The 18,075-nt window shown below is 39.4% G+C and overlaps 1 protein-coding gene across 1 annotated transcript in view; it reads left to right on the top strand.

Annotated features, from left to right (window-relative positions):
- The first annotated feature begins 464 nt into the window (after positions 1 to 464).
- FARP1 (FERM, ARH/RhoGEF and pleckstrin domain protein 1) overlaps positions 465 to 18,075 on the top strand; it is a 173,386-nt gene continuing 155,775 nt past the window's right edge. Inside the window, exon 1 of the mRNA XM_059831559.1 lies at positions 465 to 651. Coding sequence (XP_059687542.1) covers positions 481 to 651 — 171 coding nt within the window. The 5' untranslated portion in view covers positions 465 to 480. The remainder of the gene's footprint in view (positions 652 to 18,075) is intronic.

Genomic DNA, 18,075 nt, shown 5'->3' on the forward strand with positions numbered 1-18,075 from the left:
GGCCAGGAAGGGATGATGGTCAGCAAGTGGTGAGTTGTCCCACCTCTTCTCACCATCCTCCCTTGTCTGGGAGCCCTGGCTGTGGCTACTAACATCCTGGTTCATAAATACATAAAAAATAGCATAATTCCTTGAAATCTGGGTTCTGTCGTGCTGTGTTTCCTTGTGGTCTTGTTTCCTTTTCCAGGAGAAAAGGAATATTTCCCCATTGTGCAGTGCTGTAGCCAGTATATCACCCTTACCCCCAGGAGGTGATTAGCCTGTGTATTTTGAAAAGTATAAAGATTGCTTGGTTTTCTTGTCTTCATAATGGTTCAAAAAATCATAATAGTTATTATTTTTTGTTAATGGTCATATGGTTTATTAGCTGTAAGTATATATATGCCATAATGCATATGTGCAACAACTCTTATTTGTAAGTGATATCGTATTCTTTGTCCTTATTCTTTTATCAGATACAAGAAACGTGTTTCCCTAAACATGGGTGAAACAGAGCAGAGACCAACAGCAGGATCCCGGTTAGGAGCTCAGGAAAATGCTGGGATCAGTACCTTGGAGCATGGACAGAAACCACCTATGACACCTCCAGGAAAACTCGTCTCCATCAAAATTCAGATGCTGGATGACACACAAGAAACTTTTGACGTTCCGGTAAGGATGTGGAGGTTGGGGTGGCTAAAGATTATTCAGGCATTTCCAAAAATGCATGTTTTCAAACCAATTCTTTTTTTATTTCAACTGAGATTCTTTGGCTAATGAATTCATGTTGCGGAGAAAATGGCTGTTAGATCAGCATTAAATAGATGATGGTGCAATAGAATAACATTAAACACTGAAGTGACTGTAAATTACAGTTATTATTCTGTTTCTGTTTGAACAGCTTCAGAAGAGGTGAAAGTCCTTGGTGGGTTTTTTTCTTCAAATATTACATCAGTGGTTTCCTTTCTGAACAGTTGATATATTTCCTTGATGCTGTTCTGCTCTTGATCCAGTAAACAATAGACCTATACAGATTTGTTTTCTTTTCGTCTGGCAAGTCCTTAGGACAGTAACTTAAAATTATCAAAGTTTTCACTAATTTGTATCACCCCTACAGGCACCAAGTGCTCACACACACGTTGAGCACAAGGAAAGAACCAAAGCAATCTCATCTGAAGTTTCTCTATACTCCACTGAAATTAATCTAGGTTTGTACTTGTCAAGGAAACAGAGTTAATACTGCTTTTGTGTGTGTGTGTGTGATCAGAAGAATTAGTTTGAATTAGTTTTGATACAAAGACTGATTCTGTTTTACACTAGCTATTAGTAACCACTAATGATTTTAACATGCCATGCTTAGGTAATTAACATGTCAGGTTGTTGAACACTGTTGCTGTTATGAAAGTGTACTGGAATGTATATTTTCCGAAGTCCTCAGGGTTCAGTGAATAGGAAACTGGGAACCCGAGTTCATATTTTGTTCTTTGTTACTTGCATTTTACGTAGCTATGGTAACTTCATTGGCTCAGTTTTCCCTTCTGTGAAATGGGGGGTTACTAGCGAGATACATAGATCTTGCACATATAGTGCTCTGTGAAAGTGCTTATCGTCACTGAAAAAATGTTATCCGTGTATTAAAGATGAAAGAATTCTGATTAGGAAAATCCTCATTAAAAAAAATATTTTTTACCTATTTATAAGGTTTAGTTTGTCTGGTGTGTGTGTGTGTACATGCACATGCTTTTTTGGTCTCTCTGCCGCTGTTTGTGAGCCAACTACAACTGTGTGTTCAGTCTCAGATTTTGTTGTAGTAGAAAGTAAGTTCTCTGGACAGGTGGGTATGTGTGAATTGAACTGTCATCAAGTGAAATGCTCATGTATGTAGCAACTTGTTATGCTTTTGTGGCCTTCAGAATACCTATCAAATATCCATAGCAAACAGACTAAAATTAGCAATCTTTAGGTAATCAGTGCTGTTCAAAAGTGTAGTTCTAGTTTAAATTATCAAATGCTAATGAAAGTTGTGCTGCTTGTCTTATGTGCTACAAATATCCCTAGTATCCCAGCGGCAACCTTTTTTTCCCCCTCCACAGCTGCTACTTCACCATACTTTGGAAATGACGTGCAATTTATAAGAGTTAATAATTCTATTTAACAAATACTTAGTAGGAACCATTATGAGATCCAGGTCCCTTTCATTAAGTTGTTTAGAAGCCAACATAAGTAACGTGTGGATGCAGTACACCCATATAACTCCAGCTTTGCTTCTGGGCATTTGAGAAAACAGTATTTTTTCAATCTTCGATATTAGAAGACATCAAGGTTACTTTCTGGTTTTAAACTTCAGCAACACCTGGAAGACCTGGGTGTTTTAAACTCTGTTCAGATCACTTCAGTATGATTATTTTCTGAGGCTTTTATTTCATAACTACCTCTATTCAAGGAGAGGCCAGTCGGTTTTAAAGTAAAATCTTGTGGTGAAATTTGCAGGATGCTTAGATTATAAAGTCTCTTAGAGCAGATTCCTAAAGCCTTTTGTCTTGAAGGTATGCATAATCAAATCGAGCAATACACATTGTTTTCAGTCTGCTCTAAAAGGCATTAATTTTTTAGTCCCATCTCACAAAAGTGGAAAACTTTTAATACATCTAAATTGAGATGTTTATTCATGTTGGAAAATGCATGTTCCCATTTACAAGCTTGCTGCTTTTAGCCAGATTGGTACAGTATACACAGAAGAAGAAAGTGACACAATTTTAACAAAATATTTTGGGAGCAGCGAATGTGGCTGTGGGCAGAGGATGTTAAACATACCTGCCGAAGCACATCTGTGGGCTGGCTTTTCAGTGGAAAATTAAAGGCTTTTTGTATGACTGAAGGTCTGGATTACTCTTTCCAAAACTTGAGCTGCCATGGTTATTAAAATAACCTTCCAAATATGATACAAGTATAAACTGAGAAGGTTTTGTGTTTCTTACAGTTTCAGGAATTTTGCTGGATCATTTTTTCTCTATTAGCAAATGGGCCAAATTTTATTGCTGCTTGTAATGTTGTCTTGTAGGACAGTATGAAGATTAAGTCATGCCAGTTTATTATTTGCTCGTGAGGTCTGTGTAAAAATAGAAACATACTGGTGCTACTTCTTCCTGAATTTGGGGGAAATAGTGAAGTAGTTGGGACTATCCATCTCTCTAGTTCTCCTTCCTTGCTGCTCCTACAGTTTCTTTTGTTACAGGTTCACACACACGCGTGCACCCCACCCCCACCCCCTTGTTAGCCAAAACTAGAAAAAGATATTATCTGTGGTGTTTTTCTTGGGGGTTTTTTTGTTATGTTTTGGGGTTGTTGTGCCTTTGGGGTGTTTTGGTTTGTTGGGTTCTGTTTTCTTTTGTTTTGTTTTGGGTTGGTTTTTTTTTAAATTATTTTTCATGAGGCAAGATTCAATACCCTTGCACTTAAGCAATTCCCTTTCTCCCATCGTATGCAGATGACTTGGTTTTATTAGAGCAAAATCCTTCAGATTTCTGTCTGTTCTCTATATAATAAAACAGGAGAAAAACATGACCTGCTTCCATTCCCCACCCCACCCCACCCCACCCCCCCCAGTACTGCTGTTCTTTGGGCTGTTTAAAAGTGAAGTAACTCTGGTGTCATTTGGCCTTCTAAAGGAAAGTTGATTCTTTTGTGTTAGTGTTTTGGTGCTATATAATTACAACATGTCTGGCTCATTGTATTAGATTCTCACAAGCCAGAAAAAAAAAAAAATGGGAGGAGAGATCCACATGGCTTCATATGGGCCTGTAAATGATATCTTTTTCCAGGATAAACCCCATAAAGTATATAGAAGGAGTTTGTATGGGAGACTTGAAGAACAGAAGCCACAATGAAGGCCTTTTCATCAATCTTTGCAAACACAGTATTGTAAAAGGAAGGGTACAGGAGAAAAATCTTATATGCTGCTTGCTGTTAACAAACAATATTTCATTGCAGAATTTCCAAACATACCTATATTCCACAAAAGCCAGTGAAAGCTTGAATAGATAATCCTGGATCTTTTACATCCAGTTAGCTTGATTGCATGACTCTTTTCAAGCAAATACAGATACTTGGGAGAGGCAGCGGAAAGGTGGGCACTGCTGCTTTCACAAAAAAGATTATATTACTTTCATTTCATATTTACTGCCTTTGACATAAAAGGAAAGTGTAAAATTTATCAATTATCTTTTTGGGCACATTTTTGTCTATTTTGCTATGAGAAGATAAATTATGTACCATATCCTTCCCCCTTTTAAGTTTTCAGCTTTTTATGACTGAATTTCTGTACCTTTAGTTTGAGTCTGTCATGAACTCTTAGACAAGACCTGACTTAAGCTGCAGTTCTAGGTGATCAGTGCCTAAAAATCATGCCATGAGTTGAAAGTTCATGATCATTCAGGACTTGCAGCCATTGGTCATGGTGTTAGCTTTATGGAGGGCTTGCATGCAAGTGTGGAATAGATTTTTCTCTCTTGCTTTTTGTTTCTAATTTTCAGTTTGGCTGTATTTACTGAAAATTACACCAGTCTGTTTCAGCTAGTGTTTGGCTGAGTTATGATTACATGATAGAATGAGCAAACACAGTCCCTTTCTGCTAGGTAAGAGGACAACAGCTTTAACTAAAATGACTAATGTGAAGGAAGAAGAACATTTTTTCACCCTTGTACACATAATAATAGTCATATATAGGTAGATCTTAGGCATTTTGAAAGGTTGACACTTCTACTGTAAGACTTGTGAAATCCAACACAGCCAAATAGAAGTTGTGTATTATATAAAAGAGGGTAGAAGTGTACAGTTCTGCTTGATTTTGCTCTGGTTTTATTTCTGTCAGTCTCATCTAAGTTAGTTGGAAGAGAATGGGATGGATTCCATAAAACCATAGTAAAACTTACGGATTTTCTTATGCTTGGTCTCCCCTGTAGATTCAAACCAGTTTAAGTAAAAAAAGAAATACAGTTTTTAAGGAACAGTAAAAATGGATGATGGTTGCACCTACTGCAGATCATTCTGGGGAAGAAAACCCTTTAATGTTTAGTACCTATACCATTTATAGTATATTTACTTATATAGTTTTTTCAGTGCCAGAAGTAATCGGCTTAAAAACTACTCCTATGCAGAAAGAGTCAATGTTGTTCCTTTCTAGGTAATGCTGAAGACATGACTGATTCTAATGTTAGACTGCTGGGATGATTCGGTGACTGAGACCAGGTTTAACCCTGACTGACATGATGCCTGTCACTGATCATATCCTACTCTCTGGGTGAATGACGTTGATGTGACTGGAATGATACTACTGATACTAAATAGAAGGTCAGAGTTGTTTCTTTCCTGTTAGCATCAAAGGTGAGATCAAAGTATATCACAGGAGGTAAGGAGTCTTCTTTCAGGTAGGATCTGTTCTCTTTAATTAAAACCAAACCACAGTCCTCTTTATTGTGTCTGGAAGAAAATAGTTGCTGCCTCTTTGTGCCTGTCTTTTGGAAAGACCAAAACATACTTGCCTGTCAGATTACCCAAGTTTATTGAACATCTGTTTTGTGTCTTATGTAAACTTCCTTTCCCTCTGAATGTGCTCAAGCTTTGTGAAATATGCAGGGTTGGAAAATGTCATCCGCTTTGAGGGATTAACACCTGGTTTCTTAAGCAACAGGAGTCTCTTAATAGAAAGCAGGGTGAGGGTATAATCCTTAGTAAACATCAGTTGTAAACATTTCATTTCAATTTGCTTTTCTCTTGGAAGAGAAAGGCTTCCTCATCTTTAGGTTATCTGAGAACAAAGAGAATAAAGACCAAATGGTCTTGGTCTGCAATGATTTATCTTCCACTGGAGTTTGGAGGTAGTGTTTTGGCAGGGAATTTCTGTGCCTCAAGTCCCAAATTTTCAGAGAGAAGGACTTCACGATCCTGGCAGGGCTCTGTGAAGACTCTGTGAAGGCTAATGTTCCCTTTGTGGGTAAAATGCCTTCTATTAAGTGTACTCCCCACCAACTTCAGGCCAGCGTGAGTGTGCCAGAAGCAGCTTAATACTAGCAAGTCTCAATACTTAACAACAGAGATTACATGTGCTTTGTTATAAATTTGCACAAGCATTGTGTTACTCTGTTAAATTTGAAATTTCAGCCACGGTTTTATAAATGTTGAAATTATTTTCTGTGACATTTATGTGTTACGGTAATTGCTTTTTCCTAGATATTTACCCCTCTCCTCAATATGCATATTATAACCAATGAATAAAACAATTTTATAAAAAGAGCATTAGACAGTAAGGCAATGCAGAAACATGAAACAGTGTTTTATGCTTTCTTAGCCAGCTTCAACTTCAATTCAATATGAATTGCATTTTTTTCCAGTTTAGGAAGTGAACAGCAAGTCAAATGTCAGTTATTCATCAGTCTGAGACTTTCTTTTCTTCTCATGCCTGAAATTATTTGGCCATCACTGTCAGACTATTTCCAATGAATATCAAGCATTTAAATATTCACTAATTGTCACACCAACCCTGCTGAATCTTCTGAAATTACAAGAGCAGCATTTTTTTTCTATAATTCTGAAACATATCAGTTGCATTTTTCTCAGCAGAAGATTATTAGTAGATATCCAGTAAACTGTGATTTTTGTTGACAGATGATTAGAATGTCCTTGTTGAAAGACAGGGAATTTTAGTGACTTGTGTTAATAATTTATGTGCTTTTCAAAACGGAAGAGAAAATAATCCACAGGCAAACTTCTGTAACCTAAGGCAGCAGGCTGTTTAAACTGCTGATTTCTTTGTTATGATACTCTGCAGAATGAACAGAAGTGGGAATATAATTGTAAGTGCCAACAGATCCAGTTCATTTTCAGACTGAACTGATGTATTTGAAGATAACTGGGAAATGAATGTAATTTTCTTGAATGAATTAGCCTAATTTGTAATCAGGAAAGGCTTCTTAAATAATGGTTTTTAACCTGTCTTGGTTCAGCTGACTCACTAAGTCATGGACTGATGCGTGAGCCGGCACAAAGTGGAGGACAGAGCTGGCACAGGAAAGGGCAGCCATGGATGAAGAGGCAGTGCATGAGCGTTTCTGAACACTGCTGCCCTGGCTGAAGGGGTCAGTGAAATCATACTGTTAATTTTGGTAACCATGTCTGTGCCTGCAAGTTGGTTTGCACAGTACTGGTGGGGATGGATTGATGCTCTGTATGGGCTCCCTCCCTAGCTACAGGGTGTTCCACTTGGCCACCCTGTTTGGAGGTGGCAACTGTCCAAGGAACAGTGGGAGGTGTTTGCCATCTCTCCTCTTCAAAGTGTATGTGTATGGGTGAGTGGGTACCTAGTGGCAGAAGTGGAGGCTGATGTCGCTAGGACTGTTTTTCTGTTTCAGGAGCAATGGGAGGGATGTTCTGCCTCTGGTCAGAGGAAGGAGGGGAGCTGAACTGCCTGTTGTGTGCTTCCTGCCTTCCCCCTGAGACTGAGGTTTGTCTCTTCTGGCTTTAAAGATTTTAAAACTAGATGTCAAAGCCTCAGCTAATCATTCTTTCCTTCATAGTTAGGGTGAAAACATGGTACCTTCAACAGGCTGTTCATCACGCCTGTCTCGAACATGTGTTTTAGGATGAGATTAATTGCTCTCTGGAGGTGCTTGTATATCCCTATAAGGGGAGCATAGGGCGATAGCTTAGACTTCATTTGTCATCTAGGTACCTAACTTGTTCCACAGAAATTCCTTTGTTTCCTTTTAGTTCCCAACCATGCCAAAGTGATATGTGAGTCTTCCCCGCACCCCATAGTTGGCTGGCAATGCTCTCTAGCTCAGATATGGTGGGTGAATTATACCTTCTGTAGTGCTGCTTTTCTCTGTCCTAGTTGTAACAGAGAAGTTGCAAAATAAAGCGTGCCGTGGAGGAACAGTGCGTGGCTGCTGTGTTGCAGTGGTGCACATGCATGGCACGATTTACTTAAAGCCCATTCTTTGTCAGCACAAGGTGGTCAAGCTTAAGTTACTTTCCTTAAGCTCTGTATGAAAAACATTTATCTTTGCTTCCGGCCATATGCTCTGGAGGGGCATAATAAATGAGTAGGATAATCTTCTGGGAGAAAATAGCTGCCTTCCTCCTCCTTCTCCTGAATTAAATAAGTGTTGTCCATAGCTAAAGAAGTGCAGCGTAAGTGTGATGCTTTGCCAAGAGCACAATCTCATGTTAGACTTTAGGCGTTTCAAAGCACACCCAGCTTATAGTCCTGCGCTGAGCAAACATCAGAAAATTGGGCTCAAATGTAAAGCACTACTAGTATGTGATTATATCACACAGCGTGATGAATGGCCATTCAGAGCACTGTGAATTTCAGCAACTTAAATTGCAAGTAAAAGCATATCTCCCTGTAACTTATTCTCTTACCTGTTTGAGAGATGAAGGAACCTTTATTGCGGAATCCCTGTGCTTTCCTCCATTATTTTGAACAGAATGGAAAGCTATCTGTGTAAACAAAGGCTCAAGCAGTACAGGATAAAAGAATAGCAAAATGTTGTAAATTGTCCATTCATTTCCCTTTCAATTCATTCTCAGTTGAATATGGTCATGTGTTAACAATTTTTGCCTGGTGGTAACACAACCTGTTGAAATGCCTCTCTTCAGGTTTATTTGCCTACTGTGGGTTCCTTGCTCTGCATCCAACCTTGCTTTGCCTTTTAGCTTGGGATGTCTCTTTTTTTGCTGGGATTCTTCTCCGTATGTTTGTCCGAGGTCATCACCCGTGCTTTTTCTTTCCTCAAACCTTAAGCCTGCCACAAGCTCTCTCTTCCTTCCTGCATCTGCAGGACACCTGGGTTGCTCAGCTGGTGAAGCCAGTGGAGCCACAGCCTTAGCAGCTGCTGGAGGTGGCGTTCCCACCTCTGCTGCGCTGGCAAGGATGCTTGTCTGACTCTGTGGTAAGGCAGCCTGTGGGAGCAACCCTGCATAAAAACCTTTGTTTTTCACAGGTTTAGTTATAACCATGAGCTTGCTACAAAATCAGATAGATGCTGATGTGGGGGCAACAGAGGGGAGGGACGGGACAGGACCACGTTAGCAGTGGTTCAGACTTGGGTGAAGCTGCTGTGGAAGTACATAGCTGCAGAGGTGGGAGAGAGAATAAATGTTAGGAATACCTCCAACCCTTAAAATGCTGAAGAATATGACTTTATATTGGTTCATATTTTAGCACTTCCTTGGTTTTCTGATTGGTATCTCTTGTTTCTTTCTTGCTTGGCACTAGAACATGCCGCCTTATATTGCTTATCGTCTTTGTCCTCTCTGCCTCTCCACACTCCTTTGCAACTGCTGGTTCAATTTCTTGCTATTGATACTCTCCAAAGAAACAGGAGATAGCAATGCAGAAAGATGTGGGAGTCCTGGGTGTATCTCCTGGGTCTTCAGCCAACTTCATTCTGATGATGATCTCCTCCCTCAGCACACTATCAGATTATTGTAATACAAGTCACATGTTGCGATGTATAGGGGAGAAAACGCTCATCACTTTTAAAGGGCGTATCTGCCTAGGGACACTTTCTGCTTTGCCATAGTCGAATTCTCATCCATACCCAAACTCTGCAAGTGGGATGATCTGTCCAAATTTTACCTAAGATAACTTGTGGTTTTAAAGTGAAATTTGACCAGCTTAAAATAAACGAAAAAACGTACAACTAGGATGAAGTGAGTAAACCAGTATGTCTTTGTCTAATCTTGGTACAATCTAAAGGGACTCCACTGGTTCCCAGGTTTAATAGCCTTCAGAAAGACTTAGTAATAGGCTGCTTACCTGTAAACTTTTCTCCACTGCTCCAGCAAGGTTCCTTGAAAAGGCTGTGATTACAGTGCACAATTAAATGTTGCCTTTTACATGGCAGCGCATAAACCCCATAAAATGCATGGCTGAAAATGTCTGCCAAAGCCTTTGTACATACTTCAATAAGGCTAGTGTGTTAAAATCATTCTTGGATAAATATGTCAATTTTTGAATAAAAAGTGATGCATGAGGCACACATCAAGCACCAGACAACTCAGCGAATACAAACAGCAGTAGCAGAAGTAGATTAAAATATCTCCTTTTCTTATCCCCATCCCCAAAAAGGAGACTTTGACTGATAGAAATTGCACAACCATAACGCTGCGAGAATATAAATAGCAAATGGTGAGTTATGACTTAGTGCCAATTTGCTTTTTGATGGCCTGTTGGCAGATGCAAATATTCATGCAGCGCACAGCAGCAGTCAGTTTTTCTCCTCATATTTTTCACTGTCACCTTTTCACCTGGTTTTCTGATTGAACCTGGAGTCCTTTCTTCTTTTTTTCTTTGGTTTGCCTTCCTTTTTATAATTCTGGTTCTGTTCTCATGCCATAATATCTTCGTATGGTTCTTGCTGAGTTTATTTGTAATAATCTCCATTTAGTAGCTAGTGGACAGTGTTTGTGTGTAGATGTTGCTTAGTATTCAGAGGCTAGTTCTTCATGCATAAAGGGGGACATCTTTTGCTCTTAAACGACTCTTCACATTTCAGTGCTTCATTATCTGGTGCAGATGCTCAGTTTTATTCCCTTCTGTCACCTCACCCCTATCTAACTTGTCAGTTTTGTCTTTTCTTAGAAAACATCCATTTTTGTATTCTCCGTATGGACAAATTATATAGCTGCTTGTAATACTTTGTTAAGAGCTCTCTTTCTGGTCTTTCACAACAAGCACTGGTCACTGATCAGAGCACCTGATACTGGATCTGGAGTGACTGTAAGTTAGGGGACATTTTCCTTTTCTGATTACTGGCAGGGATAAGCCAGATCCTCAACCACTGTGCATTGTCTTAGGTTGACTGGAGTTACTGGAAGTAAGCTGGGTTACATTATGCGATGATGTGATCCATGGATCTCTTCTGAGAGCGTTGCCTAATGAAATTAATCTCAGATACCACAATTTTGGTGAACAGAATTGAAATAAAAGGGACTTTGCAGAATTAAGTAAGTTAATACACGTAAACTGATGTGAAAGAGAATGCTTTGCCAAACCTTATCTAAAAAGATAACTTACAGGAATTATAAAAGGACCTTATCAAGTAGTTTCTAGTATTGGATTCACACAGATTCACGCTGCAACCAGAAATAAATGTAGCCTGGTGTTTTATGCCCGTAAATGTTCCAGAACGATTCAGAATCGCCTCTGCACTTAGGGACAAACACTGGCGGCTGGCAAAAGAAAATGCTTTTCACGAAAGCACTTGAATACTTACTCATAGTGTGATATAGATTGGAAGGGACCTCTGGAGGTAGTCTGGTCCAACTCTTTGCTCAAGGCAGGGCCAGCAGTGAGCAGATTGCTCAGGGTCCCTAAGAAACACTAACTGTAAGGATTCAGAACTACTGTGTTTTAGGATCTTTTTACTTTGAGAGCGTTAGTTGAAGTTCAGAGTTACCAGTTGAAGATCTGTCACTTTTAAGCCTGCGACTGGCAACTCTGAGGTAGAAAGCTTCAGGTTTCTGTGTGGAAAATGGGCATTTGCAGCCGTATCTGCAGGCTTATAAAAGAAACAAGGCAGTAGTCATTTTATAAATTAAAGATGTCTCATAAGCTTGCTTATGTTCTAGAGTTCATCAAACTGTTCAGATTTTCCTTTTTTATTTTTTACTTCATGTCAAAGGATAACTTTGGTGTGCTTTGAAAGACTGTGGAAGATTCTAAAAATAAAATTCAAGTGGAAAGCAGATGCTTCAAATGGCTGATTGTGTCACAACATGTTCAACTCCATGATTTTGGCAATCTCAGGAAGAGCAAGGTAGAAATACCAAGCTGCAGGAGAGCAGGCTTTGTGAGCAGGGGAGACTTTCATAACTGCAGCTGCTTAAAAAAAAGTCAACAAAACCTCCCTGAAAATCTTGTTAAAACCTTCTGGATTCACACCAGCTGTGGAAGAGCTAGGTTTTCAGACTTTTTTTCTATCAATTCAAACTGGATTGCTCTTGTTAGAGAAATAGAATTAGGAGCAGGTAATCTTTTTGTTTCACTGATAGAAGCTGAGTCTAGCCATTGTCATTTCTTTTTGTATCTGTTCCACGAAACAAGTAACTTTGAACAGATATATGCCTTTCAGTGGAAAGGTCACTTCTCTGCAGAGCATTTCAGATTTGTACTGCTTGTGTTTCATTACAGGGAAGATCGCATACGCACAACTTAGCCAGGAGAAGTGACAAAAAGTTACTGAGGAAACAGTTCAGCATTTTCTTAGGCTGAAGGAACAAATCTTTGAGGGGTCAGTTAACACTGTTGTTGCTAGTTGCACTGAAATGACAGATTTCCCGTATAGGTATAGCTGTGAAGTAAATGGTTGTGTGTGTGTTCTGGATTTGGGTTTTTTTCCCTTTGAGCTTCTTCTATTTAGGATGCTGTGGGGGAAGAAAAAAAACAGAACTCAAGTCCTTAGCCTCTATGGTAATATTTTACTGAGCGTTAAACTGAAAGTTAACTCCTTCAGCACTCTCAGAATGAGTTCACTAGCCACTGCCTGCTAAATAATTACTTGAAAATTGAAATTTTTGACAAAATGGAACTTGTTCACCTGACAATAAAGTAACATGAAAGGATTGAATAACTAAAATAATTAACACAAACTAATACTTTTGATCTCTTGATAGCTTAGGTGTTAACATTTAAATTTTCTATTTCAAATTAGCAAGATGTTTTAACAGGAGATGAGTAACTAATTTGACTGTGTATTATGATTACTCCTGAAGATAAATAACTTGTCCTCCTCTCCCACAGACATCTTAGCACCATTCACGTATAATTCATTTGTCTGTCTTAGCTATCAGCTCTTTTCATTGATACTTCCCAGGTGAACAGAAGTTACCAATTACAGCTGTTTTCATCTGGGGGCATTTGAAGGCCCCAAAAGGCTGTCCAGTGGTGGTGCAAATTCCTTTGAAAAGGTCATGCGTGTGGAGGGTGACACTGTATCAATGAATTTACTTCTTGTAGAAATGGTGCATAGATTCCTGGGCACTTGTTGCCATCGGCTGAAAACCACTGCATTAGGACATGAAGTGTTTCGGTACATATATTAGCCCTGTTACCTCAGTATATAAGCTATTTTTCGCTCTTTTTCATCTGTCACAATTGTACACAGTATTCTGGCCCTGAAGAGCACTGTAGCAACAAGTGGACCCTTCTCTGTAAAGGGTACGCCTTTGCCTTTGCTTTCAGGCTTCAGTCCAGGAGTGGGTTTCTTTTGCATTCCTATACTGGTAGCTAAGAGGACCAGAGCATGAGCTAGAGCACCAGGCCCATGATTTTTCACTCTCCTTAGTTGTTAGCTAAGTATAGGATAGGAAAGTAAAGCTAAGTAATAGGATGGAAAAAGGGTAGGGTAGATGGGGAAAAAGGGGCATCTGAAGATGCAAACGTATAAGCACATTAAGAGAAGGGGGAAAGAATTGTTCTGGACTTGTATAAATCTGTAACTTTCCTGAATTAATTTTTTTTTTTGGTTGTATTTGCAACACTGGTGGTCTGATGCATTCGTGTCTTAAACATCACAGCATGACACAATCACATAAAGGAAGAGCACTAGAAAATAGCAGTGACTGCACAGTGCAGTCAGTGTCAGAACTGGAAGCAGAATCCCTCCCTCACTCCTCTGTTTAATTGCCTTCTATCAGATGCTTACACATAGCAGAGAGTTAATGATGTAGCTCTTAAAAATTACTGCAAATTACAAGTCTGTTACATTAATATGATTAATCTGAACTAAAAGCTGTAGCTAAGATACTGCTAAGGCACAGTTGCGTATAGAGCTGTGAATTTGTATGTGCGGCCATAGCATAACTGCCTGTTCCTTTCTCTCCATGTTCTGTGATGGCAGAAAGGGACTGGTCTGTTAATTTTATTTTTGCCAGTATCAATATAGGTGTCAGGAGAATGATCTTTTAAATAGTATATTGAATCCAAATTACAATGGTCTAAAATATATTTGAGTGAAGAAAATACCTTCAATAAAAATATCCAAAATAACCAAATCAGTACAGGCCATTACAGATACCCCAAAACAATGGACACTTGACTTCCAAAATGAAACCTAAGGGGTAAACATAGCAATAAGGTGGTGCAAACCAGTTTATGCCAGCTCCATACTTTTAAACATTGCAAGCTGCAGCAGTTCAAAAAGAAATCCAGGCTTCTGAAAACACAAGTGATAGAGAAAAGAATTATGATTCGCGTTTATTTTTATTTTTGAACTTGTTTGTCTGAGAGGCACTTTAATGTTTTGAGTTCTCAGAATGTAGAACGATTAGGGGATTTCGATCCCCTCCAGGAACTGCCTGCCCCAGCTGCCTGAGAGAGTTCCTCTCCAGCTTGGCTTCACATCTGCTCATTGCCTCTCTCTGCTGCCCTCATCTTCACACCAGAGCAGGAGCTCTGTGGTTCTCCTGTCCCCGTTTGCCTGTTCCAGCTTCTCATTTCCTAGGCTCTTGCCCTTATTTCAGCCTGTTGCCAGCTGCCCAGGGAAGATCTGCCATACGATGCCGAGTATTGCTTGCCATGTGACTGCTGACCCTTGGGGAGGAGATGGAGGATGGTGCATTCTGGCTCTTGTAGGATAGGCTGTCTTCTCCAGAAGGGCAGGGAGGTGAGGCAAGAGCAGTTGGAGCAAGTTTCCCAGCATCTGGCTGAAATGACCAACAAGGTAATTCAAAATTACCAGAAAGGTAGGCTTCCTGCTGCCGTGGCAACAGAAGTTCCAGTCCTGACTGAATTTGTGATTCATGGAAAAAATAAGGTAAGAATTGGCAAGGCTTATTCTTCTACGCTTTCATTTTCGGTTTCTCAGTGATGCAGTGTTTGGGATAGAGACATTGAAAGGGAATGTTCATGTTTAAAACAGAATTGGAAATGTTTGGTTTTCTTGCATTCTTTTTAAGAGAGTGGAAATGTTTTTGTCCTTGGTAGAAGAAAGCTTTTATTGAGCCAAGCTTGAGCTAAGTATGATGAGAAGTCAATAAAATTTGCAAGTAGCTTGAAGGTTTTTCAAGTTTGTATGAACTTTTGTCCAGTGAGCCTTTGTCCTGGAGAGAAAATGTTTAGCTTGAAGGTTAAGATTAATTAGGTGACTTTTGATTATTTAAAGAATGAAGGCTGTGTTCGTATCCTCATTCCTGTTCCTTTGCATATGGTTCTTTCATCCATTCAGTCTGTGCTAGTCAAAGGAGGAGGACTGTTTGAAGAAGGCACTATAGAGCACTCTGTCTCTCATCCAGCAACAGCTGAATACTTTATGGAAGTATATTAAGTCCTTGACAGGAGAAGGTAGCCAGCTGGCTGCTGCAGCAGGATGTTCTTGTTCTGCCTCACAACCGAAAAGGAGGAGTTGGCAGAGCGCCTGCTGAGCTTGCTGGAGAAGAGGGAAGGCACAGATTCTTGCAGTATTTTAACTAGTTGGGCTGTTAACCAAAAAAATAGAGCAGAAAGCACACATTTCAAGTCTGCCTAGGGCACAAACTGGAAAGTGGTAAAGGTCTGACTTTAATATGAGTAATTACCACCCAAGAGCCTCCATGGTTTGGGGTAGCTTATAGAATCTGCTTGCTTAAAGGTTGCAAACAAGTAAAGTAACTACACCAGTATTTGTCCTGCTTGAAACAGCATGCAGAGTAGTGGTGTCTCACTGGTTAAAATAGTGATGTGACAGTTCTACAAAATCCGGAGTTTGGAGATTGGATTGTCCTTTCTTGTCCTAATGAGTACAGTCCAAGTCAAGATGTCAGTGTGGGTTGCCAAGAAAGAGAATTGAAAGGAATTCACATTATAATTGGCAAGCTCAGAAAAGAGAGAGCACTAGAACAGTGCTCGCCATTTCATTATGCCAAGTTTTGAAACAACATGAGATACTGTCCGGTCGATCGTCCATTTCCAAAAAGCAAGCAGGGGAAAACAGCTTTAAGGCACAACCAATTAGCACAGAAATAGATGTCTATTTTGGGGGTGGATGACCAAGCGTGCTGAGGTGCAAGTATTTGAAACAAACCAAGTCTTAGGTCATTAATTTACAGCCTGTTCTTCCCTATACACTTCTTTGAATGAACTCTCCCAAGAAACACTGTGTGGATGCTCCATTGACTAATAAAGTGAAGCTCCTCATTTAAGCACTGAAGTTGGTGGTCCAGGAGATGTTTTCGCTAATGTAATGAAGGAATCTTGCTGGCTTATATAGACTCAAAGGACAAACCAGATTTGGGTTCTGTGTTCGTAGATGCTGTTCAGTGACATCCACTGTATTTTGGAACAGACCTTCTCCCAGGTTTTTCATGAGTACTGAAGATAAAGATGATAGTAACAATAAGTGCAGAGGCCTATATGAATTTTTGGTAATGGAGTTTTCTGTACTCGAAAGGTATTTGAAACAAACATGTCATAGAGGTTCAACCATTACAAATATGCATTAAGATAATACAGTTCTTTGAATACATAGTCATACTAAGCCTCCATGTCCAAGACCCAGGTCACCATTTATGAAGATGACTAACTATCCATGTGGTCTGGACTGACCTTTCAAAAGGCAGAAATACTGCTCTGAATTGCTTTCCCCTAATTTTCTTTTGATTGATCTCTTGGATAGAGTTTGGAAAAAAATCTTGAATGCTGGTATCAGTTTACTCTCCCTTCCCAGACTGGCAAAATTAAAATAAGCTCTGATACTTTTTGTGCTAATCACAGTGAATCAGATGTTTTAATTAAAAAAAAATACTTTTGACCCCTAAATGAACTGGTTATGGCTCTGGTTTAAGATTACAGGTTGTTATAGTAGGTGTTGTTTTTAGCGCTATCTTAGTCGCTGTTCGTCCATTTCACAAGATTAAAGATTATCTGGCACCCTTTGTAAATAACCAATCTGCCTCAAAATAGCAGAACCATACAGAGGTGGGTGAGCTGTGTTGTACATCTATCTACAGTCTGGTTTTCCTTAACTTTCATTAGCAGCAAGCACAGTCACACTGGAAGTAATTAAAAATATGGGAATACTTTACATGTATAATGTAGATGTAACTACTAATTGAGATGTTGAAAGGAACTTTGACTCTTTGTTAAGCATACTGTGTGGTCTTTGCTTGCAGATTTATTTTGCAGCTTGCAGACCCACTTCAGCTACAAGTAGAGCTCTGTGGGTGAAGGTTGAGAGGAGGGTTGGGAATTTATTGTGCTTTTTCAGTTGTTCGGAGAAGAGGGAGAGGATACAGCTCAGGTTTCTCTTAGCAAGTTGAAGGAATTTCAGCCCTTGTTTTTAGACTCACAACTGCTTGAGGCTTCAAAGCTGTATATGTGTGACAGAGGGGGAAGGAGGAATATATAACAGTGCTAATCTTACGTTAACATAAATGTAAAGGTTGAAACCCCAGCTGTAAGAAAACATCTACGGTAGCAGAGGGGATATACAAAACACATACGTTCAGTGCTCTCAGAAACAGGTAATGCATCATAAAAACCTCTGTATCCTGTTCAGCAGGATATTGATTGTATATTCAATTTTTTAAAAAATCTGTAGCTATTTTTCAGTTTTACTTCCAAGAAAATTGGTATAGTCTTAGTTACAAAATTTGACCAGCAATTTTGTTACTAAGCAATCTGTATGTAATCTGTGATACAGAGAACATGTTAAAGAATTTGTCATACAATGAAGAATTGGATATTAAGGAGAGAAGTTAACTTAAAAAAAAAAATTACCTCTGGTTTCATTTGGCAGAAGAAAATAGGAAGCTTTAGTTGCTTATTTTTACTTCTGGTCAAAGTGCTGAGAGCACTTAAATGCCTTTCTCTCCTGTGTTTTACTGTGTGTGTTGTCAGACTTCTAATGTCTCCAGCTGAAAAAGGAAATTAAGCTGGAATCCTAGTTCTGTCTGTTCTTTTGTACAGCAGCACTTTTCTCACAACAGGGCAGCTACTTGAAGTGGAGCAAGAATGTGTTGCCAGTTTGTCTCAAACTCTTGCTAACCACATGGGAAAAGCTCAAGAGCAGAGGGAAAAATCTTGGCCTTAATCTGTTTTGTCTGCTTTTGCACGGG

The sequence above is a fragment of the Gavia stellata genome, chromosome 1 (assembly GCF_030936135.1).
Source record: "Gavia stellata isolate bGavSte3 chromosome 1, bGavSte3.hap2, whole genome shotgun sequence".
In the NCBI taxonomy this organism is placed as follows: Eukaryota; Metazoa; Chordata; class Aves; order Gaviiformes; family Gaviidae; genus Gavia; species Gavia stellata.